At 48.6% G+C, this 26,868-nt stretch overlaps 1 protein-coding gene across 1 annotated transcript in view; it reads left to right on the top strand.

The window, feature by feature from the left end:
* The window catches only part of TDRP (testis development related protein), a 31,027-nt gene extending 4,245 nt beyond the window's left edge, over positions 1–26,782 (top strand). Inside the window, exons 2-3 of the mRNA XM_035004345.1 lie at positions 23,583–23,686; positions 24,771–26,782. Coding sequence (XP_034860236.1) covers positions 23,583–23,686; positions 24,771–25,116 — 450 coding nt within the window. The 3' untranslated portion in view covers positions 25,117–26,782. The remainder of the gene's footprint in view (positions 1–23,582; positions 23,687–24,770) is intronic.
* The last annotated feature ends 86 nt before the right edge of the window (positions 26,783–26,868 follow it).

The raw sequence follows: 26,868 nt of genomic DNA on the forward strand, positions 1-26,868 counted from the left end.
GTGTGCGATCCAGGGAAGCACGCGGTCCTCCCGCGGCTCCCACAGTCTTGCAGCATTTGGAGCTAGTTACAGATCTCCTGCTCAGAACAAAGCATGTTTCGTGTTGATTGTGCGGAAGCTCTGTAGGCACAGCGTGTGCTGCTTACCTGGTGGGGATGTATAGGACAGTCAGGGTAGTGGGCTTTCCTGCTCGGACATCAGTACGTGAGTGAAATGGGCAGCGCATCCAGGCTGTGGTTATGGATTGTTTCCTGTTGTAGGACGGCCCTGCGGAGCCTGCTTGTGAGCTGTGAGCACGTTTCCGGCATTCTGCTTGTGGGGTTTGACTGCTCGTGGTAGAGGTGCTGAGAAGGTCTCATCCTCCTGGCATTTTCAAATACTACCGTCTCCTTTATCCTTTTAAACAGCTTTATTGAGATATTGTTCATTTGACATCAATTCATCCCCTCAAAGTGTAAAACTAATGATTTAGTGTATTCACAGATATGTGCAACCTGTCAGTTTTAGAACAAAATTTTCGTGACCTCAAAAAGAAACCCATTCCTGAAGCTATGCACTCTACTGTTTCCCCTCCCCAAGCAGCCCTAAGCAACCACTAATCTAATTTGTATCACAGAGATTTTAGTATATTTCATGGCCTTTTTTACTGGCCTCTTTCACTTAATGTAATTTTTAAAGGTTCAATTATATTGTGCATTTATCAATGCTTCATTACTTTTTATTGCTGAATAATTTTTATTGTATCAATCTGCCACAAACATTTGGGCTCCTGCTTTTGGCCCTTGTGAATACTGTGATGTTGTAAATGTGTGTGTAGAAGATTTTGTGTGGACCTGTGTTTTTAGGGTTGGTGGGTATATATCTAGGGATACAGTTTCTGGGTGCTGGAAGACTGAGCGTTTGCATCTGCCCCGTGCCCCTGATTCATATGTTGAACCCTAATCTCCAGAGTGATGGTGGTAGGAGGTGGGTCCTTTGGGACATGGGTAGGTTATGAGAGTGCTCTGCCTGGCCTTAAGTGCCTTTATGAAAGGGACCCGGCAGAGCTCCCTTGCCTCGTCTGCCATGTCAGGACCCATTGGCCGGATCGCCATCCGTGAGGCAGGAAGAGGGCTCTCACCAGACACTAAACCCGTTGCTACCTTGACCTTGGACTTCCAGACTCCAAAAGGCAGAGAATAAACTTCGGGTATTTCTAAGCCGCCCAGTCTGTAGTGTTCTGTTAGAGCAGCCTGGTGGACTAAGACACTGGGTCATATGGTAACTCTGTGTTTAATGGTTTTAGGAGCCTGCTGGACTGTTTTCTATGGGCACTTTCTCCATTTGACATTCCCAACAGTGATGTGTGAGGATCTGAGTTCTTTCTTTTTTATTTCTATTTTTTTAATTAACTATTTTTTTTAAGATTTTATTTATTTGAGAGAGAGAGAGCACAAGCCGGGAGGAGGGGGACAGAGGCAGAAGGAGAAGCAGACTCTCTGCTGAGCAGGGAACCTGATGTGGGACTCGATGTGGGACTCGATCCCAGGACCCTGAGATCATGACCTGAGCTGAAGGCAGATGCTTAACCAACTGAGCCACCCAGGTACCCTGAGGGTCTGATTTCTCCACATCCTTGTTATTATCTGACTTTCTGATTTTAGCCATTTTTTAGTGGGTTTGAAGTAGTATCTCATTGTGGTTTTGATTTGTATTTTCCTGATGTACTGAGTATCTTTTAATGTGCTTATTGCCTATTTATACAACTTTTTGGAGAGGTATTTATGCTGATGCTTTGCTCATATTTAAAGCTTGGGTTTTCTTTTTATTATTGAATTGTAAAGTTCTTCATATATTCTAAATTTAAGTCCCTTATCTGATCATATGATTTGTAAATATTTTCTCCCATTCTGTGGGTTGTCTTCACTTTCTTGATAGTATCCTTAGGGCACAATTTTTTTTAAGATTTTATTTATTTATTTGACAGAGAGACACAGTGAGAGAGGGAACACAAGCAGGGGGAGAGGGAGAGGGAGAAGCAGGCTCCTGGCTGAGCGGGGAGCTCGATGTGGGGCTCGATCCCAGGACCCTGAGATCATGACCTGAGCCGAAGGCAGACGCTTAACGACTGAGCCACCCAGGTGCCCCCTGAGGCACAATTTTTAAAAATTAAGTTGAACTCCAGTTTATCTCTTTTTTTCTTTTGTTGCTTCTGGTTTGGTATCTTATCTAAGAATCCTTTTCCAAATCCAAGATCTTAAAGGTTTGCCCCGTGTTTTCTGTTCAGTGTTTTATAATTTTAGCTCCTTCATTTAGATCTCCGATCCATTTTGAGTTAATATTTGTAAGTGGTGTGAGGTAAGCGTTCAGCTTCATTCTTTTGCCTGTGGCTCTTTAGGAGTCCCAGCATCATTTGTTGTAAAGACTGTTTTTTTCCTAGTTGATCGTCGTAGCTCCCTTCAAGAAAATCAGTTGACCCTAGATGGATGGGTTTGTTTCTGGATTCTACTTCTATTCCGTTCATCTATTTATTTATTCATGTACCAGCCCCACACTGTCTTGATTGCCACTGCTTTGTAGTAAGTTCTTTTTTTTAAGAAAATGTTTTGAGTGTAGTTAACCCTTACATTTGTTTCAGATGTACGACATTGTGATTCGAGTTCTTCACAGGTTGTGTGGATCTACCTTCTGTCACCATTCAGCACTGTTGCAACACCACCAACTGTATTCCCTGTGCTGTGCTTTTCATCCCCACAATTTACTCCTCCCATAGCAGGAAGCCTGGACCTCCTACTCCCCTGCACCCATTTTGCCCACCACCCACCCGTTTCCTTCTGGCAGCCATCAGTTTGTTCTCTGTATTTATAGGTGCTTTGTAGTAAGGTTTTTTGTGAGTCCTTCTGCTTTTTTTTTTAAAGATTATTTTGACTATTTGGAATCTCTTGTGATTCCATATAAATTTTAGACTCGCTTTATCATTTTCTACAAAGAAGTCAGATAGGATTGTGATAGGGGATGGCATTGAACCTATAGATCAGTTTGGGGACATTGCTATCTTGACAGTGTTATGTCTCCTGAACATGATATGAGTTTCTGTTTATTCAAATCTTTTAAAACTTTTTTTTAAATTCAGCTTTATCTTTTTTTAATTTAATTTTATTATGTTAGTCACCATACAGTAAGTACATCATTAGTTTTTGATGTAAGGATCCACGATCCGTTGTTTTCGTATAACACCCAGTGCTCCATGCAGTATGTGCCCTCCTTAATACCCATCACCGGGCTAACCAATCCCCCCTCCCCCCTCCCTTCTAAAACCCTGTTTGTTTCTCAGGTCCATAGTCTCTCATGGTTCATCTCTCCCTCCAATTCCCCTCCCCCCCATTTTTCCTTTCCTTCTCCTAATGTCCTCCATGCTATTCCTTATGTTCCACAAATAAGTGATAAAACTTTATTTCAATAATATTTTGTAGTTTTCAGGGAAGAAATTTTCAGCTTTTGTAAAATTTATTTTGAAGTATTCTGTTTGATGTGTTTGTAAATGGAAGTTTTCTTAATTGATCATTGCTGGTGTATAGGAACACAACAGGTTTTTGTATATTGATCATATATTATCTCAAATTGTTGAACTTGTTTATTAGTTCTAATAGGTTTTTGGTGGATTCCTTAAGATTTTCTACGTAAAAGATGATGTTATTAAAGTAGAGATAGTTGTACCTCTTCCTTTCCAATCTGGCTGCTTTTTATTTTATTTTTTCCAGTTGCCATGCTCGCACCTTCATCACAGCGTTAAATAGGAGTGGCCAGATCGGCCTCCTGTCTCGTTCTCGATCTCGGGGGAAAGCCTTTAGTAGTTAGCCACATAGATGATATTAGCTGTGGGGTTTCTTAGATGCCTCTTGTCAGATTGAGGAAGTTCCTTTTTTAAAATAATCGCTGATTGGAAAAAATAGCATAAAAAGCAAAGCAAACACTTAAAACTTACTGCTACCATACTTGGAGCCTACAGTGACAGTTTTATTGTAACTCTGTATGCAAATTATACTTGAAACTTGAATGGACTACTTCCAACTTACATGTTGAGATGACATGAGATAGCAGGTCAGAATAACAGATTTTGCACTAATAATAATACATAAAAGTGGGTCTTAAAAACACTTAATTTCTGGTTAGAAAGGTTACATATGCTCAAGGTAGGGTGTTTATATAAAATATACATGCAGGTATATAAGTAAAAAAGTAGAAATAATTTATAACCCTCTACACAAGGGAACATTCTCCTCTATTACTAGTTTGTTGAATGTTTTTATCATAAAGGGTGTTGGATTTTATAAGATGCTTTTTCTTATCTATTGAGATAATTATCTAATTTTTGTTTTTTATTTTCATGAAATGCTTTTATTATATTAATAGATTTTCAGATGTTGAACCAACCTTGCATTTCTGGGATAATTCCCATTGAGCCATGGTGCATAATTCTTTTTACTTTTTGCTGGATTCAGTTTGCTAGTATTTTGTTGATGATTATTTTGTTTATATCTGTAAGAGATAACTGGTCTGTTTCCTTTTCTTGTGATGTCTTTGGTTTTGGTATTAGGGTGAAATTGCCATTAGAAAATGAATTAGGAAGAGTTTCTTCCTCTCATATCTTTTGGAGCAATTTTTGAATAAGTGGTATTTATTCTTTTAAATGTTTGGTAGGACTCAGTCGTGAATACATTTGGGCCTGTGCTTTTCTTTTGGGGTAGCTTTTAGATTACTAATTCAGTTTCTCTGCTTGTTGTAGATGTATTCAGGTTTTTTGTTTCCTCTTGAGTCAGTTTTGGTAGTGTGTATGTGTAGGGATTTCATCTGTGTTATGCAATTTGTTAATGTACAGTTGTTCAGAGTTCCTTTATTCTTATTTTTGTAAAGTCAGTAATAATGTCCTCTCTTTAATTCCTGATTCTAGTAATTTGAATATTCTCCCTTTTTTTCTTTGGTCAGTCTAAAGATTTGTCAATTTTGCTGATCTTTTTAATGAACCAGCTTTTGTTTTCGTTGATCTCTCCATTGTTATTTGTTCTCTCTTTGATTGATTTCTGCTTTAATCTTTTTTTATTTCCTTCCTTCTGCTTTGTGTTAGGTTATTTTGGTTTTTGGGTTTTTTTCCCCCAGTGTTAAGATGGAAGTTTAGATTATTGATTTGAAGTCTTTGTTACCTTGAAGGTTAAACATTTTCCTGTAAGCACTGCCTTAGCTGCATCCCGTAAGTTTTGGTATGTTGTGTCTTGTCTGTAATTTATTTCAAACTATTTTTGGTTTCCCTTTTCAGTCCTTGTTTGACTCACTGGTTATTTAGGAATGTGTTGTTTAATTTCCATATACTTGCGAGTTTTTCTTGCTATTGATTTCTAATTTCATACCACTGTTGGCAAAGAACCTACTCAGAATTATTTCATCCTATTATTTTTTTAAAGATTTTATTTATTTATTTGAGAGAGAGCGAGTGTGTGCAAGTGGGGGAGGGACCGAGGGAGAGGGAGAAACAGACTCCCCGCTGAGCAGGGAGCCCACTATAGGGCTCAATCCCAGGACCCTGAGATCCTGACTTGGGCGGAAGGCAGACAGTTAACCGACTGAACCAGCCAAGTGCCCCTGATTTCATCCCATTAAATGTACTGAGATTTGTTTTAGGCCTAGCGTATGTTCTATCTTGAACACTACTCCCTCTGCACCTGAGAAGAGTGTGTATTCTGTTGTTGGATGGAATGTTTTATATATATGTTGGTTCTAGTTAGTTTGTAGTGGTTTTCATGTCTTCGGTCGCTATCTTCTGTGTAGTGGTATTCATTATTGTTAGTGGCATATCCTTTATTGTTGGGTTGTCTAGTTCTCCCTTTATTTATTATTTCTCCCATTTTTGCTTCTTGTATTTTGTTCTGTTAGTATGAATCTTTATGCCTTCCTGATGGTAATTCATTTATCATTATGAAATTTCTCCTTACCTTTAGTAACTTTCGAAATTTTATTGTCTATCTTATCCACTGATACAACCACTCCAGCTTCTGTGGTTCCTGTTTGTATGACCTCTCTTTGCCCTTCCTTTTACTTTAATCTCTTTTTATCTTTGAATTTAGGGTTTGTCTCCTGTAGGCAGCCTTTAGTTGGATCAGTTTTTTTAAAATCCAGGATGACCATCTCTGCCTCTGATTGGATTATTTAATGTGTTTACGTGTAATAGAGTATTGTTGCTGTAGCAGGTTTCCATCTGCCATTTTACGTTTTGTTTTCTAGGTCTCATGTCTGTTCTGCTTCTCTGTTCCTCTTCTGACCCTTTCTTTGCATTGGGTATATTTTCTCTTGTAACATTTTAATTTCTTCTTATCATTTACTGTCTGTGGTCCTTTTCTTAGCCCAATACAGTCTTCCACCACCCACCTCTTTAATGCTGTTGTTGGCAAATGCATTACACATGCATTATATCTGTATATATTACAGGCCCAACAGTACATTATATGCATATTATTGTCTACACTCTTTTTTAAGTTGGTTGTGAGAAGAAAGAAAAATAGGCATTTTTAAAAAGATTTTATTTATTTGACAGAGAGCAGGAGCAGGGGGAGGGGCAGAGGGAGAGGAAGAAGCAGACTCCCCACTGAGCAGGGAGCCTGATCCTGGACTCATTCCCAGGACCCTGGGATCATGATCTGAGCTGAAGGCAGCTGCTTAACTGACTGAGCCATCTGGTGCCCCAGAAAAATAGGCATTTCTACTGTGTTTGTGTTTAATTAAATAATGACCCCCACCAGTGCTCTGTTTTTTCATGTGGATTTGCTCACTGTATGTGTCACTTGCTTTCAGCTTGAAGGACTTCCTTTAGTCTTTCTTGTAAGGCAACAAATTCTTTCAAACTCGTTTATCTGGTTTATTTCATCTTTCTTTTTCAAAGATAGCCCTGTTAGATACAGGATTTTTGTTTGACAGTTTCTTGTTGAGCTCTTTGAATATGTTATCCCATTGCCTTATGGCCTCCATTGTTTTTTCTGAGAGTTCATCTTACTAGAGTTTCCTTGGTAAGTGACTAATCACTTTTTTCTTGTAGTTTTCAAGATGTTCTCCTGTCTTTGTGTGGTGTAATAAAAAAATGTATGTGGTCTTTGCCTCTGATTCCCAGCACAGAGGTTCTAAAATCCTTGGGATCTCCTGAATGTTAGGAGTTTTTGTTATGCTAACGAAGTGAGTGAAGATGGTGGATGCTTACCAGAAAGGGCAGGCCTGTGATTAGAGGCTTGAGATTGTCAGCCGCCTCACCTCCAGGGAAGGGAGAAGGCTGGAGATTGAGTTCTAGCCTCTGGCCGGTGGTTTAACCAATGCCTACATGATGAAACTCCAATCAACTTTGAACACAAGGCTTAGTGGAGCTTTGTGGCTGGTGAACACACTGATGTGCTGGTGGGGAGTGACAGGCTGACCCTGACTCCCTGGAGGCAGGGAGGCTCCGCACGGCCTCCCAGGCCTCCCACTGTGTGTCTCGTCCTGTAGCTGTTTCTCTTGTTAATACTACTGCAGTCTTAAGCGTAATGGTTTCCTTCCTTCTGTGCGATTTTCGTTCAGCTATTGAACCTGAAGGGATTGTGGGAACCCTTGAATTTATACTTTTCCATCAGAGGTGCCCCTGGCCTGGGACGCCTGAAGTCAGGTCAGTCTTGAGGAGGACCGAGTCTTCATTGTAGAGTCTGAGATGAACTCCTGGTGGTTAGTGTCAGAACTGTATTTACGGTAAACCAGTTGGCGGGTGAGACAGAACTCAGATTTTCTTTTACTATGTGCGTGTTTGTGGATCTCTGTGTTCATCCTACCTGTGGTTTGTTAAGCTTCCTGGATGTATTGATTTTTGCTGTTAGGTGAATTTGGGAAATGTTCTACTGTTTCTTTGGACATTTTCTTACCAGTTACTTTCTTCTGATGCTTCTATTTTGTATGTGATGGCGTCACACATTTCTCTTAGGCTCTTCATTTCTCTTCATTCTTTTTCTCTCTGGTTTTTGGCTTGCATAATCCATCCTGATCCATCTCCAGGTTCCATGATTCTTTATTCTCCAAATTCAGACCTACTGCTGGGACCCTCCAGTACATTTTTATTTCCTTTATTGTACCTCTCAACTTTAGCACTTCCATCTGAGTCTTTCTGATCATGTCTGCCTCGTCCCTGGTGTTTTCTGTGTGTGCAGTGCTGCCATCGTACTTTTATTTGCTGCTTCCGTGGTGTTTTCCTTCAGTCTTTTAAAACAATTACTTATAATGGCTATTTTGTAGTGTTGTTATTGTTGTTAAATCCAGCATCTGGGTGCGCTCACAGGCATTTTGTGTTACTTTTCTCTGGTGTATGGGTCATACTTTTTTTTGGCTGCTTCAAAATATTTGGTTGGAAAGTGGACATTTTAATTTTTTAAAACTGGGGAATAATTAACATAATATATTGGTTTTAGGTATACAGTGAATGGTTTGACATCTGCATATATTGCAAAATGATCCCTACAGTATATGTATAGTTGAAAATCCTTTTTCCTGTGGTGAGAACTGCAAGAGTATGCAACACTGTCACTCTGCTGTGCATTGTATCTCCCTGACTTACTTATTTTATAACTGAAAATTTTTCTATCTTGTGACCACCGTCACTCATTTTGCGCCCCCTTCCCTAGCCCTTGGCAGCCGCCAGTCTGTTCTTTGTATCTATGAGCTTGTGTGTGTGTATCTTAAGATTACACATACAAGGGAGATCATAAGGTGTTTGTCTTTTTCTGACTTATTTCACTCAGCATAATGCCCTCAAGTTCCATCCATGTTTCCTTTTTTATGGATGACTAATATTCCATTACTTACACCCACACTTTCTTTTCCCATTTATCTTCTGTTAGACGCTTAGGTTGTTTCCATGTCCTGGGTATTGTGAATAATGCTGCAGTGAACGTGCGAGTACAGATGTCTTTTGAGCTGGTATTTTCATTTTCTTTGTATAAATAGCCAGAAGTGGAATTACTGGGTCACATGGTAGTTCTATGTTTAACCTTCTGAGGAACCTCCATACTGTTTTCCAGAGTGGCTGCACCAGCTTGCATTCCCACCAGCAGTGCAGGAGGGTCCGTCCCCCTTTCTCCGCATCCTCGCCAACACGTTATCTCTTATCTTTTTGATACTAGGTGTGAGGTAATAGCTCAGCATGGTTTTGATTTGTATTTCCCTGATGATAATAACATTGAGCGTCTTTTCATGCGTCTGTTAGCCATTTGTATGTTTTCTTGGGAGAAATGTCTATTCAGATCTTCTGCCTATTTCTTAATTGGATTGTTTTTTGGCTGCTGATTTGTATGAGTTCTTTTATATGTTTTAGATATTGGCCCTTTATCAGGTAAAAGATCTGCAAATATTTTCTTCCATTTGGTAGGCTGCCTTTTCATTTTGTTAATAGTTTCCTTTGCTGTGCAGAAGAAGCTTTTTACCTTGGTGTAGTCCTGCTGGTTGATTTTTGTTTTTATTGCCTTTGTTTTTGTGGCATATCCAAAAAAGTCATTGTTGAGACATACATTCATGTCTTTACTCTGTTTAGAGTTTATTTTTATGTGTGGTGTAGGACAGGGTCCACTTTCATTATTTTGCATGTAGCTGTCCAGTTTTCCCAGCGCCATTTGCCAAGAAACTGTCCTTTTCCCCAGTTCCTTTGGTTCCTATATTCTGGGTTCCTTTGTCATGAATTAATTGATCTTATCCATGTGGGCTTATTTCTGGGCTCCCTGTTCTGTTCTGTTGGTCCTTGTGTCTGGGTTTATGGTGGTAATCATACTGTTTTGATTATCACAGCTTTGTGATAGAGTTTGACAATAAGGAGTATGAGGACTCTGCTTTGTTCTTCTTCAGGATTGCTTTGGCAGTTTAGGGTCTTTTGAGGTTCCATGCAAATTTTGGGATTGTTTGTTCTATGTTTGTTTAGAAACTGGACATTTAAAATACTGTGTTGTTGCAACTCTGAGTACTGTCCTTCCCTCCCACCCCCATTACTGTCATTATTTTTTTTGCTTCTTTGTTGAATGGCTAGCTGGATTATTTAGTGACCTGTCCATGCCCCCACTCCGTTGTTAAATGTCTGCTCTAGCTTCCCGGGGAGTCCCGGCTGTAGGCATACCCATGTCACCTTCTCTTTCCTGGCAACACCCGGCTGGTAAACTCCACTAATTGCCAGCTGACTGCTCTTGTTATTATTTAAATATGCTGGGTATGAATTTCTCTACAAACCAGTCAAACTGGCTGCTTTGAGGGAGTCCTTTGTGAGGCTCCTGTTTGATAACTGCTCTGAGTCTAGGGACCCCTTCTAGGTTTATTCTCAGTTCTTTTCTGCTAGCTAGCTCACTTGAGCCTGTACTAGCCTCCCTGACTCTGAGAGCCCCCTTAGGTTTAAATTCCTCCGTGCTCTGTTGCAGCTGAAGTCAGCCCCTTCGGGAAGTGCGTCTTTGTCTCCATAGCCGCTGCTGCTGCTCCCCGCTGTTTCCTGTCCCGCTTCTGTCCCAGGTGCAGTCTCTGAGCCAGGGCTCTGGAGGTGGGGGTGGAGACCATGACGGGCTTCTCTCTGAGCGGTTCCGTTACTCTGGGAGCAAGTGCTTTGTGGGGCGGGCAGATGCCTGGGGTCCTCTCAGCTTGCTCCTGCCTGTGTGTGACTGTCACCCCATGACCCGGGCGAGGTGATGAGGGCCGCGGGATTCCCAGCGATCCAAACGCATTCTGGCCCCTGAGAAGGGGCCCCGTCTCTCCAGGGAATCAGCCTCAGGATGAGAAATGCTGAAGCCCTGCTTCCCTGGGAGAACCGCCTTCCACCTGGGAGTGCTGACTGTGGCCGTCTCGAGGGGCAAGGACACAGCAGTCACGGTTCAAATACCACAGAGGCTCACCTTCCGTAGACGTTGTGAATTTCTGAGTTTTCAAGTATTTGTAGGTTTTCTTAAGTAGATTTTTTTTTTTTTAAGGTAGATATTTCTTCATTTACAGTTTGTCCTTAGGAGCATTTCCAGAGGCTTTAAGTAGTTCTTCCTTTTTGGTTTTGGTTTTACAGTTTTCAGTGGTTCTGTTGGGGAGTGAGTCTTCAGAGCTCGTGCTCGTGGTGGAAGGTGATTCTTGCTTTCCTCTTTAAAGCCCCACTTAAGTAGCTTCCAGACGTGGAGATTGTGTGCATCATGCACACCTGGACAGTGTCGGAGTGACAGACCCTGGGGTCTTCTCCGTTACTCATTTTGCTCCTTTGTTGGTGTAAGTCAAACTCTCCTTTTTCTTCTAATAGGAAGCGTTTAATACAGTAAATTTTCTCAAGAGGAGTTTTCAGTGGAGAGGGTGCATGGTGTGGGAGGTGGTGTTAATTTTGCTTTCACGGGTGCTCTCCTAGCCTGTGGGGAGGGATTGTCAGTGAGAAGTCAGGCATCAGGCTGGCACACGGGGGCCCCGGCTATTGCCACGGGGGTGCGGCGGCCCCCCTGATCTGAGGCTGGCGCCCCTCCTTCACCGTCAGTGCTGAAACCATTTGTTCAAGTCAGTGGTTCGGATTGCTGCCATTTGATGTGTTCATGTGTCTCTAGTAACTTTCAAAAGGAATGATGGTTTGAGTGAAGGCATGGGGTCTTTTTTTCCTTCATTGATTCTTTTTATTTCTGCCTTTTATGTATATGCATTTACCGTTTAAGTTCGTTTTTACAGCAGTAACAGAACATCACTGTTACTTATGAACAGTAGCAACGGCTTTGGTCTGAGTTTCACGTGTTTCTTTTGGCATCTTCATACAATTTGGAATTCTCCTCATTTGACATTTCGTACAGCTAAGTTCTTATGACTATTTTTGGTAGTAGGATTGCAAATACTTGGATTTTAGTATCATTAATGACTGTACGATGATTAAATGATTAGCTTCTCATCCAGCTGTGGAGTGGGGGATGGCATCTACCGTTTCTGGCAACATTCTGGACTCTTCTTGTACCTACACAGTGGATAAGAAAATAAAGCCCAGAGAGAAAGCGGAGGGTAGTGTTTCATTTGACCGTTGTGCTTTTTCTGAGCACCCTTCTTCAGGAGATCTGCATGCTGCCGTGGCTCACTGGCGCCCCCCTCGTTGCTCTGAGGGTCGGACTGCCCCCGGGAGCGGGGGCGGGGGGGAGGCGGGGGCTACTGTGCTGCTCGCGCTTGCTCGTGCAGCCCAGAGCCCCGCGGGGAATGGGGGCGGCGCTGTCAGAGGCGGGAAGGAGGGAGAACCGGGCCCTGCCTGCCATCGGTGAGGTGTGTCCGTGACCGCGGGCCGTGTCTGCAGAGTCTTCAGACGCTGACTGAGAACTGCAAGCCCCACGCGGCTCAGGGGAAAGCTGGAAGTAGCTGCATCCCTTGGCCCTGCCCCGTGTGACCGTGGAGGAGGGCCCGGAGGGGCACAGAAGGCAGCGCGGACCCCTGGCCCACGGCTCCCCGCGTGTTGCAGCTGCTGCGTTTCGGGCAAAGCCGCAGCTGCAGCCACAGCTCACCTGGGGGAGGCCTGATCCTTTGAGGGCTGTGTGTTGGGGGTTGTTTCCACGCTGTGTCCTGCTTTGTGTGCGGTTGTGCGCAAGTCTAGCCTTTGAGAATAATCATTTTTCTTTTATTCTCAACCTAAGCCTCCTTGAAGTATTGATTATCTGGTAACGCTGGGTTTTGTCTGCTTTTATATATTCCCATTGCTGCGATTGAAGGGGGAATTCGGAGACTTTATGGGAAGTGGGTAGGAGTAGGTGGAATTTTTCATTGGTTTCTGGCAGCATGTTCATTAAGTTCATCTGCCTGAAATATTTCTAGTAAAAAAATCCCCATATTTTGGATTTTGGTTAGCAAAGTAATGGATGACTTCTCTTCATTGGGATTGCTTTTTCTAGTTCCTTCCAAACACGTTTTAAGCATTTTTGTCTTCATCCGTTCCGCCTGCTGTAACAAAATACCAAGGACTGGGTGGCTTAAACCGCGGAGAGTAATTCTCACCGTTTGTCGCTCTCAGAGTGGTGGTGGGGCCTCTCTTCCAGGCTGCACACGTCTTGCCGTGACTGTGTCCTCCCGTGGCAGGGCCTCTCTGTTTTCAGGGCCGCTCCAGCCTCATGAACTCCTCCCCCGAAGGCCCCACCTCTGAGCACCATCACGTCGGGGGTTAGGGTCCCAACATGTGAACTTTGCGGGGCACAGACCTTCGGACCATAGCAGCCTTCGTCACTGAACTGCGGTCTTCCTCCTCCTGAGAGGCGGAGAGTTTTGCAGGAGGGCCGGCATGAGGAGCCTGTTACTAATGACAACGAGTGCTCGGCAACAGGTGCATGTGGATTCGTGCAGCACATGATGCGCCTGCTGGATCCGTGGCTTGTGGTACCTGTGGAACAAGAGGATGTGACCCCAGGGAGGCTACAGCCAGGCTGCTTCCCACCGTGGTCCCTTCGCTGCATGGGCCGTCGCTCCACGTGCGTGAGCGCATGTGTCTGTCTGCATTAGGCATACACGATTAGATCGAGTTATGATTGATACTGCTTACATAAATTGAATATTAGTCATCATTGAAGAAGGTTAATTTTCACTTCCACGAAATACTTTGTTAAACAATTAGGTGCAGGAAGTAAAACTCCCCTTTTCCGCGCTGTCCAGATTCTCCTTGCTCTAAGTAAGTAATCACCACTGTCCGTTTCGTCTCAGAGATGTTGTAAAGGACAAAAGGGAGAAGTGCCTAGGGCTGGGAAATGGTTAAAAACGCTGCCTCAAAGCTCTGAATGAATTATTACTAAATTTAGGTTCCAAAATGTGCATAAGCAAAGAACACAAGTTCATTTGTCTTGCTGATTATCTTGTCCCGGTCTGTGTTGAAGTGCTGGTTTTTGTTCTGAAAAGTAAACGGCAGAGTGTGAAGAAGTGGGTTAGCTCCAAGTGTAGACTGGCCCCACTGACAGGCACTGACAGGCCGCGTGTGGCTAAAGAGGTGCCCTGTTCCTGCTGACAGTATGTGGATTTCTGACGCAGATGGTTTTAAGGTGGTGGACTAAGTGTGGGTGTTAGTTTGGGATTCTCTGACTCGATGCCCCTCCTGCTTGCGAAGAGCTCTCAGCTCGCTTGGTAAATGAATGTATTAGGGACCCTGCTTTCTCTGTTTTCTGGCTTCTGGACTCATTAAACACGTCATTGTTGTATTCCAAAACTAAATGAGAGAAAGAGAACTAAAGACAAAAAGGAACCTGTTACCCCGGATGCAGTGTCTGAGCCTGTCAGACGAAACGTGAGGAGCCCCACTGTGGGCTGGCAAACAGGCCCTTCCTCTCGTGTTTTACAGAAACTGCAGGGAGGACGTCTCGTGGAGGCTGGTGCCTGGCAGAGCCCAGGGCGAAGTAGAAAAGCTGTTTTCACCACCAGGTCAGCAGGCCAGCAAGGTTCCTTTGAGCTCTGAGGCCACACGTTGTCTCTGAGGAGCCTTTGTTTTTATATCTCTGCCAGAATCATTAAACTTGCAGAGATAACCTGGTCCCTGTCTCAGGTCACGATCTTCTCCTGTGAACAAGAAGATACTTTTGTATTCAGAAGACTCTTGCTTTTCCCATTGTTTTGCCCATTTTTCTACTTGGCTGTTTTTATTTAATTTTTTTTATAAAATCCTTTTTGTTGAAGTCTTTGGGATTTTTTTATGACTTTTAATTCCAGTATAGTTAGCATACAGTGTGATGTTAGTTTCAGGCGTACAAGATACCAATTCCACACTTGCATACGTCACCTGGTGCTCATCACGCACAGCAAGCGCACTCCCTAATCTCCCTGTTTCCCCCTCCCCTATCCTCCTCCCCTCTGAGAACCCTCAGTGTGTTCTCTGTAGGTAAGAGTCTGGTTCTTGCTTTGCCCCCTCTTTTTTCCCCTTTCCTCATTTGTTTCTTAAATTCCACATATGCGTGAACTCACATGGTATTTGTCCTTCTCTGATTGACGTATTTCACTTAAGCATAATACTCTCTAGTTCTAGCCACATCATTGCAAATGGCAAGATTTCATTCTTTTTACGGCTGAGTAATACTCCATTGTGTATATATACACCACATCTTTATCCATTCGTCTGTCCGTGGACACTTGGGCAGCTTCCATAGCTTGGCTACTGTAAATAATGCTGCTGTAAACATAGGGGTGCATGTATCCTTTTTTAATTTCATGTATTTACTTATTTGACAGCCTCTGTGCTGCCCCCCGTCGTGGGGGCTGGAACAGCAGTTTTGTTCTGAGCCAGGGCTGCTGCTTCAGGTTGTCTGTTCAGCCCTGGGACCTCCTCCCCCTCCTCCTGTGTCTCGTTGTGTCAGACTGTAGTACCCTGACCCCGTCTCGCAGTTGGGTTTTCATGTGTTCTCTTCTAAACGTGTCTGTTGCATTGGGCATCTCTTTAGCAACATCTGGTCTCCTTTTTGTGTCCTCATCTGCGTTTTGACCTGCCCCGGCCACTCCCCCCGCCCCGTCTTCCCTGCTTTCCTGTCCCTCCAGGACCAGGAGGACCGGCCGCATGAAGGGCCCAGCCTGTCCTTTGTCTCCCGGGCCTTGTGAGCGTCCCTGCGCGGGCGGCAGGCTGAGCCCTCTCTCCGGCCCCTTCCCACGAGTGCTGCTGGTCCGCGGGGACAGCCAGAGCTGAGGCTGCTGGGCCGAGAGGGGTCTGGGCAGCTCTCCTTCCCGGCAGGAGTGCGCATGTGATGTAAAGTGAACTCGGCCGTCTTGCGTGCATCTGGAACAGCACCAGTTGCCCTCGCGGGGAGAACTGAGGGAACAGTCCTGCTGGCTCAGACAGGGGTGCCAAGTTCTTACCACGGTAGAGCACACGCACACGAGCGCTCTAGGCTGGATGTCTGTGCCCCTCTGGGGTCACTTGTTCAGACCTAACCCCCAGCGGGATGGTTCGGCCAGGGGCCTCTGGGAGCAGGTGCTTCCAGAAGAGACCCCGTCTGTGAACCAGGAGGAAGTGGGCCCTCACCCAACCCCGGAAAGCCAGGCCTGCCTGCAGAACTGTGAGAAGGAAACGTTGGTTAAGCCACCCCATCTGCAGGGTATTTTTTATAACTGCCCAAACTAAGACACACATGTACAATTTAAAATTAACTAAAGGATGGACACTGATTCTCTTTGTAATTTCTGTCTTCTGGCCAACCCGTTCTTTTCTTCAGGTCTGTTTGCATGGAAGATGTACGCCTCCCAGAGAGATGTCAGTATGTAGACTTGTAAACGCTTCACGCAGATGTATCAACGTGCATATACACACGGACACGTCTAAATGGCCACGGCTTGTACTGCGCATACTGGGGGCGGCGCGTGGTAGGGATTCGGATTTGTGCGCGTCTTGCCGGCTGCGTCATTTTGGGGCCTGTGGCTCCTTCCAGCCTCGCCTGGCTCGGGCACGGACGTCCCCCACTCTGTGTCCCTGAACCTGCTGCGGGTGGGCATGAGGTGTGACCCCGTTTGGGGGGGTGTTTTCTTGTAAAGATGTGCTCGGCTCTGAGTCCTGGGCATGGCTCTTCCCTTCCATCCACACGGATAACCCAGGGGCTGGTCCGTGGCCGGGGTACGGAGAAGAGCTGCGAACCCGACTGGCAGATCCCTGCCGTATCAGAGGCGGTTGATGGCAGGCATTTTCGTCGTGGATTAGGAGCTCTGAAACGTGTGCGCTGCCGTGTTGTGCGCGTGGAACGAGCGCCGAGGCTGTGGGTCATGTTGAGTTGCAGGCTCCCCCCGAGGGCACCTGCACGGGGCACAGCCGGACAGAATGCGATTTGGAGAGCAGACCGTGTGACGCGCTGCCACTTCTCTGCTTCCGGGGCCTTGCCCGAGCCGCCCCGACAGATGAGAACGGTCCGTGGGCGGCTGGGCAGCCCGCCTCTCCCGGAGAGGCCTGTGGCCCCCAGCGCTGCCTCTGTCCCGGGTTTTGCATGGAAGCGGCCGCGGCCCGCTGTGCTCCTGGCACCTCAGGGAGGCTCTGTTCTCCAGGAACAGAGTCGGGCTCCCGCCTCACCGTGGATGGAGGCTTAGTCAGGGACAGGGCAGGCGGGCACTGTCTGTGTCACACCTGCCGGGACCCAAGGGCACTGCTGCCCCTCGTTTGCCACCGGCCCTCAGTGGCACGTAGGGCTGCTCATCCCCATCCTGCCTTGGGGTCATCTGAATGGCCTTTTAAAGGGTGGGTGTTTGGGCGGGCAGAGCTCAGGGGCACGCTGCCCCTCTTGGCCCAGGGCCGCCTGCAGCAGGAAGGCTGGCCGTGCCCTCCACGGCCTTCCCAAGGCCCACGCTCTGTGGGTGCTGAATGCGCCATCCGAATTGTCCCCGTGGCCTGACGGCGCAGTTCTGCGAGAGGGCCGGGCACTCAACAGTTTGGTTATGAAATCCGTTTCTCCAGGATTCCCAATTTCTCAATAACTTCAGACTGTCGAAACCTAAGCCTGTGGTGAGTTCTACCATTTAGAATGGTCTGGAAAAAAGTGAGGCTTCTTAAATGCCATCGTGACTGAAACCTTGGCCTGGCTCCTCGGAGACAGAGCAGACCGTGCTGTCCCCGCGGGGGACACTCCGGAGCGGGGAAGGCAGGCCGCGGGGTAACTGTGCTCTCCACGGTCTGCAGCGGGCCGGGCTGGGGGTCGCTGCTGCTGGCGGCAGCGTGAAAACCTGGACTTGCGCTCTGCTGGGACGGAGGACGGGGCCCCCGAGTTTCACGGGCGCTCACCTCTTTTCCATCCACAGCAGGAGACGCGTGCAGTGCGCAAGCGATTCTAGGGGTGAGAGGACCCCTCGCACCAGATCACACACCGGATTGCACAGCTCAGACCTCGTGAGATGAACTGAAATGCTGACCTTGAACTGTCACCACATCATTAATGAGAACAGTGTCTTCCTGACAAGACATTGGGATACCTGGCCTAACAAAGATTTTTAATTTTCTGTCCTGACCTATGAACTTAAATACCTTTAAAAAGTACGCACATTAAATAGCTTTTGTGAAGCAGTGACGTATTGACATTACACAGCATCTGGGCTAGACTGGCACCCACAGCTCTGTGGCGTCCATGGAACCAACTGGAACGCTGTGTTCCCTGCGCTCGTTCCTTTTTTCGGAGGCATGTGGTTATTCTACTCCCTTTGTCCTCACCAGTGAAATGCTGTGGCTCATTCATCACCCTTCAGCTTTGACATGATTTGAATGATGTGGTAAAATGTGTGTTTTGTTTTGTTTGAAGATTTTTATTTATTTGATGGAGAGACACAGCGAGAGAGGGAACACAAGCAGGGGGTAGTGGCAGAGGGAGAAGCAGGCTTCCCGCAGAGCAGGGAGCCCACTGTGGGGCTCGATCCCAGGCCCCCGGGATCATGACCTGAGCGGAAGGCAGACGCTTAACGACTGAGCCACCCAGGAGCCCCTTCTCCCCTAATCTTTATCATTTCCCTCATTCTGCCAACTTTGGGCCCAGTCTGCTCTTGTTTTTCTAGTGCCCTGAGGCATCGTGTTCTGTTGTTCACCTGAGATCTTGTTTCTGTGTGAACGTCCCTCTTAGAACAGCTTTTGCTACATCCCACAAGTTTTTGTATGTTATTTTCCATTTTTGTTTGTCTCTAGATTTTTTATTTCCCCTTTAATATCTTCTTTGATCCATTGTTTGTTCAGAAGAATGTTTTATAATTTCCAGGCATTCCTGAGTTTCCCGTTTTCCTCCTGTATTCATTTCTGGTTTTACACCCTTGTGGTCCAAGAAAACACTCCACGCGTGCTTGAAGAGTGTGCGTCCCACTGTCGTCAGAATGTTGCGCGCGTGTCTGCTGGGTCTGTTAGTCTGTAGTGTTCAGGTCCTGTTTCTTTATTGATTCTCTGTCTGGATGATCCCTTGTTGATAGAGGGGCATTAAATCCCCCACTATTACTGCATTACTGTTTATTTCTCCTTTTGGCTCCGTGGGTTTTTGCTTAGTGTGTATAGGTGTTCTGATGCGTGAATATTTACAACGGTCATGTCTTCTTGATGGACCGACCCCTTCATTGGTATATAACGATCTCCCTTGTCACTTGCTACCATTTTTAAGGTCCATTTTGTCTGATCTAAAGATAGCGACTCCTGTTTTTTTCGGTTACCATTTGCTTGAAATCTCTTTTTCCACACCTTCAATCTCAGTCTACATGGGTCTTTAGGACTAAAGTGAATCTCTTATAGGCAGCGTATCTTTGGATCGTGCGTTTTTATTTATTCAGTTATTATGTATCTTTTGATTGGAGAATTTGACTTTTTTATATTTGTTGGTAGATAAGAACTTACTGTTGTCATTTTCTTGATTGTTCTCTGGCTGTTTTGTAGACACATTGTTTCTTGCTTCTTATCCTGCCCTCTTTTTTTGTGTTTTGATGTCGTTTGGTATCCGTGTACTTTAACTTTTTATAATGATCTTTTGTGTGATTGATTACTACAGGTTTTTCCCCTGTGGTTATCATGAGGATTTTGTGAAACAGTTTACTGATAACTTCAGTAGCTTCCTCAACTTGACACTCTGTTCCCTGCCCTCTCACGTTGGAGGCTGTTGGGGCTACAGTTTACGTATTTCTTACACGGTGTATCCAATAACAGAATATGATAGTTCTGGTTATGTTTACTGTATTTTAACCTTTAAAGTTGTAAGTGAATTATGTACCACCAGGACTGTATTACAGAACTGACCAACTAAATTTACCTTGACCAGTGAGTTTTATGTTCCCTGCTCATGTTTTTATGATGTTAATTGGCATTTTGTTATTTCCTCCTAGAAAACCCCTATTGAGCATTTCACGGAGGGCAGGCATAGCGGCGGTGAGCTCTGTCCACTTTTGTTTGTTAAGGAAAGTGTTTATCTCCCCTCATTTCTGAAGGATAGCTGCGTCAGGTATACAATTCCTGGTTAACACGGTTTTCTTTGTCTGTAAATACTTTGAATACATCATCCTATTCTCTCTTGGCCCCAAGAGTTTGTGGTGAAAAATCACCCCATATAAGGCTGGTTCCTTCTGTGTAACTTGTCTGTTTTCTCTTGTTGCTCTCAAAGTTCTCTTTGTCTTCGACAATGTAATTATAACGTATCTCACCGAAGCCCTATTCAGGTTCAACCTGTTTGGGGTCCCTTGAGCCTCGTGAATCTGGACGTCCCTTTCTGTCCCAGGCTTGGAAGCTTTCAGTCGTTATTGCTTTAAATACACTTTTCTATCTCTCGCTCTTCTCCTGGAATTCCCACAGTGCGGGAATAATTCCCATAGGCTTTCTTCACGCATTTTTCTTTTTGCCCTTCTAGTTGGAAAATTTCAAAGGTCACTCACTCTTTCTGCATTGTCAAGTCAGCTGTTGGAGCGCTTGAATTTTTCTCCTCAGGGGTTATTCAGTTCTAGGATTTCTGGGTTATTTCATGGTTTCTTTTTGTTTTTCTTTTCATCTTGCTTGTGTGTGTTAAGAGCATTACTCTGAATTTTCTATGTGATCGTTCATAGACATCCGTTCGTGTGTTGTACTCAGAGCTTGCAATCTTGTGGGGCCAGCAGGACATGTGCTTGAGGGCGTGCTTTGGATTTCGTGCTGCCTCCAAAGGTCATCTGGCCTCTCTGAACGTGTTTGGCGATGAGGCACTTCTGCTAAGTCGCTCCAGCAGAAAGAATTTCGGTCAGTTTTGGATGATTTCACAGCTTTTCTTCATGGGGCATGAAGTGAGGTGCAGCTGAGGTCGGGGCAAAAGGGACACCTTGTTCCGTGTGAAGCTCATGTTCTCGTTTCCACAGCCCAACTTCTTGGGTACCACTCGGGCTATAGACAGAACACATTCTGTCTTCGTTTTTCTGGCTGTCACTTCTCCGAGACTGACCGTGGTTGTAAAGAACTCTGGAGCCCCGGATCCCGTGTGTCCAGGAGGCGCTGGGCCCGTCTCACCTGTTACAGGGTGTGCTGCCCCCGGATGGGACGAAGATGCCCGACAGACACAGCCCACACTGGCTCTGCACCGCAGGAGAAACTCAGGTCCTCGCGAGCACACCCAGTCGCGGGCGTCCTTTAGAATGGTGTTCGGGCCGGGGGCCCCTCTGAGGTCGGGCCCGCTGGGACCTGTGGGGTGACTGCAGTCGCGTCTGAGTGCGGCACGGGCGACGTTCCCTCGGGCCCTCCCTGGCACAAGGCGCAGATGCCAGCGAGGGAGCCTGCCGTCGAGCCCGGTGCGGGGAGCGTGTGTTCAGGACCAGAGTCCGGGCTGAGACGACCCCCTCCCGGCCGAGCCCGGGTCTGTCTGCCTTGTGGCGTCATGGGCGCTCACGCAGAACTCCTTGGCCGTGTCTGTGTCTCTGCTGTTTATCATCTCAGTGTGGTCGCTCCTGTGACTTGGCCTCTTCCAGCGGCTCATCCGCGCCGAGCGTGTTGCTCGCTTGTCCTGACGACTCGCGGTGCCTCCGAGGCCGAGTCCCAGCCGTGACCCTGGACGAGCGCGCGCTGGGCGGCGGAGCCTCGCTCTCGTGCCAGCGGCCCGCGCCGAGGGGAGGCGGGGTGCAGGTGGAGGCTGGCATTACGGGCAGTCCGCGCTGGGCCGTGTGGGGCGGAGATCGGGGCGTGCGGCCTCCACGGGCTGAGGACGTCGGTGTGTCTGCGGGCGGTGAGCGTGAACTGGCCGCCGGGGAGGCGCGGCGGCCGAGGCGCAGAGCGCAGGCAGGGAGCGCGTTCCGTGCGCCGCGCCGAGGAGCCGAGGTTCTTACTCCTCGGGCTGGCAGTTTAAGGCGCTTCCCTCGGGGCTCCCGTTCGCTGGCTGTGTGGTGGAGGCGGACGTGCCCTTCGGCCCCCGCTGCCGCCCCCGCGTCTTACTGAGAACGGCGACGCCCGGCACCGCGTGAGCTGACGCGTAGGGCACGACGGTGTGAAGTGATGCCCACAGCCCGCTCGCCTGACACCCGTCTTGTCGGAAACGCTTCCGCTGTGATGAGCGTCCCGGGGCCCGCCGTGCTCCGTTCCAGCTGTCGTGCGCCCGCACCTGTCCCCTCCTCCAACCTCCTGCGGCCGCCGTCGGAAGTTCTTTGGGGACAGCGTGGTCTTCTGGTTTGGATTGCACTCGTGTGTGAGACCAGGTGGCGCTGATTCTCAGCACAGTCCTGTCCGACGGTGGGACCCCTCGTTGTTCACGGCCGAGAAACAGCCCGTGCACGCACGGGACCCTTCCGCTGGCCGTGCGTCTGGGCATCTGCGTCCTTCGCTGTGAAGCCCCCCGGGCGGGCGCCCGCTGCCCCGTTTCCCGCCGCGCCTTCACCTGTCAGGAGCCTTGGGAGGACGTCTGCGGCTGCTGGGCTCCCCGGCGACTGCGCCCAGAGATGCTGTGAAGGGTCGACGTGAACGGGGTCTACCCCCGCGTGGCGCGTGTCCTCGGAGCAACCGCGGGGTGGGGGTGGCGCCGCTGTGGCGGACCAGCCCGGGGGGCAGGTGTGACGGGAAGGACCTCAGCCCCTCAGGAGGCCCACTGTCCTCGCCGCCCGCGCCTATGAGACGTGCCCCGCAAGTCTCTGACCGTCCGGGCAGGAACCCATGAGCACCCGGCTTCGGGGGAGGCCCCTGAATGCGGGGCGAGACCGACGAGTTCGCGCTGGGAATTCGGTGACGGCCCAGGGAGTTGTGCGTCCGCGAGGACGCGGGGCGGCAGGAGGGCCTGGGACTGAGCGGCCCGTGTGGGGCCCCCGGGCTGGCAGGTGCCTGCTGAACCAGGTCCCACGGCAGAGCCGGTGGAAGGACGGGGCCTCCCCAGACCTCGTCGGGGGGTGAGCAGGAGCGCGTGTGGGGAGGTCCCTGCTGGAGCCTGGGCTCCTGCGTGCTGAGCGGACACCCGTCCTCCCCCTCTGCCCGGGCTGTTTCCGCCTGGGCGGCGTGAGCGCTGCCGCCCCGGCCCGGCCCTGCCTGGCCCGTGCGACGCGTCTGCCGGCCTCCCGGCCTGCTGGCTGCTCCCCCCGGCACCCCCGCCTCGAGGCTGCCTGCATCCGCGTCCGTGAGGTAGGCTCCTGAGGCCTGTCCCCGCGCGGCCCTGACCGGTCCCCACCCCCAGTGGCCCTGCGGGCTGGCGACCCAACCTCTGTGGCATCAGAGTCTCAGACGCCGAGTCAGCACCGTCGCGCCGCCTCCTGGTCCAGTTTCTGGGGTTGCTTTAGGTCACGTTACGTGTTTGTTTCAGAGCGTTAGGGTCACCGTCCTCCAGGCCCAGCTGTACGACCCCAGGCGCCGAGTGAGTTCACGGGGACCTTCCTTTCCCTCCGACGCTTCCTTCTTCCTAACGCAGACCTTGGGATGTGCGCAGAGCCAGACGCCGAGGGTCAGACACAGCCTGACACGGTGCCTTCCTGTCCGCCTCGGGCCGAGGGGCCGAGCAGACGCCGCCCAGCCTGTTCCTGAGCGAGGCGACCGGGCCTGGCCGTGGGCTCTGCAGCCAGGGGACCGCGTGTGCGCGGAGCTGGCAGAGGCGGGACGAGTCTGTGCTGTTGTGCTCGCCTGAGGCTCCAGGGTCACCAGGTACAGAACCGTCTTCTTTCTTTCCTCCATCGGAGTTGACCTTTTTCTAACCTCCTGTTAGGTTCAGGGAGCAAGTTTCCGAGGCTGGAAAGAAGTGACTTCTCTGTTTAATAAAGACGACGAACAACACCTGCTGGAAAGATGTAAATCCCCCAAGTCCAAAGGGTAAGTGTCCGTGGGTTCCGGGGGGGGGGGGGGGGGGAGGGGGGGGGGACAGAGACGCGCTGTGCTCATTTTGATGCTGTGGCAACAGAAGAAAGTAGGAAGTGAGATGCGCTTTCCCAGACCAGCTCTCGAACTCGGGATCGGAAACCACTCAGCCCTCAAAGCAGCCTCTAGCCATGCGTGAGAGGTTTACTGACTGCAGAAAATCCGGGGGGAGAAAAGTTAAAAATGCAAAGGATTGGTGAACTGTAAAAGATTTTAGAAAATTGAATATATTTAAACTGATATATTGCTGTTTATTATACACAGAATTTTTAGAAGTCTATTTAAACATGAAAAGATAAACTCAGTGAGAGCTGAGTGGGATTGCCAACGGCGTGTTTGACGAGAGGTGAGCCTCAGGGGGCCTGGCCGCAGAGGAGGAGCTGCTGTGGGGGCCAGGGGCACCCAGGCTACCCCACTCCAGCCCCACGGCCGGGACTCCTCCTCCTCACCCTCCCGCCCGCCCCACGGAGGGCTGTGGGCCTGGGTCCCCAGGGTCAGCGTCTGTGGGGTCCCCCAGTCCAGTGCACGGGACTCTTGGGGGGTGCGGCCTGGGCCATGCGTGCACCATGGCGTCCCGGGGATGCCCCTGCAGTCGGGCCAGAGGGACAGCGGCCTGTCCCCGGCCCCCTCGTGTCTGAGTCTCATTTGTGTTCAGCAAATTACCCACTCACTGCTCTGTGTGTATGTGAATAGCTGTTGAAAACGGATTTGATAAATGGAGTATTTGTCCCCATATTTCTTAACTAGGAGCCTGCATTTCCTGTTTTCTACTTTGCTCAAATACTTGAGTATTTCCTTGTGTGAAAACTAGCTCTTTGTGTACGGCCAAGTGTGGTACCTTAAAATACTGCTTTCACGGTTTCCCTAATACGCAGTGACGAATTTTTTTTACTAATTTTAATTAAAATTCTTTATTACAGATTTGTGGTCACTTTCTAAATGACTTAAATTTTAAAAGAGTGTTAGGTGTATACGGCGGACACTAATTGAGGCCCTGAGATCACTGGTCACCAACACTTGGCTGTCTTGTCTCCCACAGAACTAACTTGCGGTTGAGAGAGGAGTTGAAGACAGAGAAGAAGTCTGGATTTTGGGACAATTTGGTTTTAAAACAGAATATTCAGTCTAAGAAACCAGATGAGATTGAAGGTTGGGAGCCTCCAGCGCTTGCTCCTGAAGATGTGACAGCCCACGCGGGTGACGCAGCGAGTGGCCGTCCCCCTCGGCCAGGCTGGGACGAGGACGCCAAGGGCCGTAGCAAGTACAGCAGCCTGGCAAGCTCAGGGAACAGCTCCCGCTGGAGCCTCCGGTCGGCCGGGAGGCTGGTCGGCATCCGACGGCAGAGCAGGGGCCACCTGACCGACAACTGGGAAGAGCTGGAGTGACCATCCGGCCCTGCTGCGGACGGGAGAGGCGCACAGAGCCGAGTGTTCCCAAACCACAACTGACGCGGCCCCTGCGTCTTCTCTCCCCGTGCCGGTCTGAGAGTTTGCGGTCTCACGCTGTGTTCGTTCCCATGTCCGCTGGCCCTTCCCACGTGGACGAGAGCAGAGCACCTTCTCTGCCCGCCCGCGTCCAGACGTTCCTGTCCGTGGCTGACGGAGGACAGCCCCAGCCGGCGGCCGCCTCCTGGGAAACGTCTGCCCCTTCTGGTCGCAGCGCTGCCGGACGCGGTCCTGTGGGCTGTGCCCTGTCCTCCCCTGCGTGCCCTGTCCCCCCCCGTGACCCCCATGTCCTGCATGTGGTGTCCATGTGTGTCCATGACATTCGACTGTAGCAGCGGGGCTGGGCCCTCTTTTCTTCCCAGAAGCCCGTGATCCAGCTGTGAAGCCATTCTTCCAAAGGTTATGTTAAATTGTGTTCAACCTGGCAAATTAAACCTTTTTTCATCTAAATACCAGGAAAGCAAAGGTTACATTGGATGCAGCACAAAATGCCACTCTCCGCAAAGCATCTTCATCACTTGCGCTGGGAGGGGGCGTCTCCCGCGTGCACGGAGGACGGGGACAGTGGTTCTTACTTTAGGGTTCATCTTACTCATCCTGATCTTCGTGTTCTTCTGAAAATGTGTTCTGCGATTGCAGGTTAAATACCGTCAGTGTGGATCAGGTTTAGCAACTTGATTCTCTGATTTGTTCTTGGAAAACACTAATTTGCTGATGGAGTTAAAACTGTAGATAAAATACTGCAAGTGCCTCTTTTCTATAATGTGCAGGTGTTTGGCTTCCAAAGTGAGCCAGTTGCAGTGGCCAGTGGCGGACGCCCAGCACGGCCGGGTCCACAGGTGGTGCCACGGCTGCCCGAGGCAATGGTGGTTTGGAGGAAAAGGTTTAGGGTGTTTCTGATTAAAAACAAAAACCTCCAGTGACACTGTGCACACCTCCCGTGAGAAAACATGGTCCCCCGTTGGCTCCGTGTGCACGTCTGTGCCACGCAGTGAACACACCTGTGGGAACCTGCGCAGGTCCCGTGGCGGGACTCCTGATGGTACAGCATCAGTCTGTTCTCCATCCATCCGTCCATCTGTCCACCCATCTTTTCTTACTAGAAGCTTACTTGATGGAGTTTTGAATGGGGGGCAGGTTTAAGTGGCATGAAAATCAAGATCTGGTTTGTTAGTACCTTGAGATGCTGGGGGTGTGTCTGGTGATGCTGGTAGATGTTGGTGGAACAAGTCCTCAGGGAAAGGGCTCCGTAGGCAGCGGCGGCCCCCACGCGGCTGTGACCTGGGCGCGTGTGTTGGAGCCCGAGCTGCAGGCGCAGGGGAGGAGGCGCTGGGTCTGGGACTCGGCGTGGGCGGAGCGGAGTCGGGACCCCGAGACCCGCTGCAGGTCGCTGCACCCACGTGTGGCGACGCCAAGTGCCTGTAACTCACCTCCGTGCAAATCGGTGACGCAAGGCTGACGACAGTCCTTCATAATACGGTTTCTCAAAATCTGAAGACGAAGCCAGATCGGAATTGGAACGTGCACTGTAAATCACATTTTTCTTATCTACAAAGATTAATGTAAGAATAAACTTTTTCTTCTGTTGTATCTGATTAAATGAAAATAAGTATGTTTGCGGTTTTTAATTTATTTATTGGTGTGCTTTTGGGAGAGAAGTATTTTTTCTGATAGAATTTACCAAAGCAACTT

Source organism: Mirounga leonina, unplaced genomic scaffold (assembly GCF_011800145.1).
Source record: "Mirounga leonina isolate KUSES-001 unplaced genomic scaffold, KU_Mleo_1.0 Mir_128, whole genome shotgun sequence".
In the NCBI taxonomy this organism is placed as follows: domain Eukaryota; kingdom Metazoa; phylum Chordata; class Mammalia; order Carnivora; family Phocidae; genus Mirounga; species Mirounga leonina.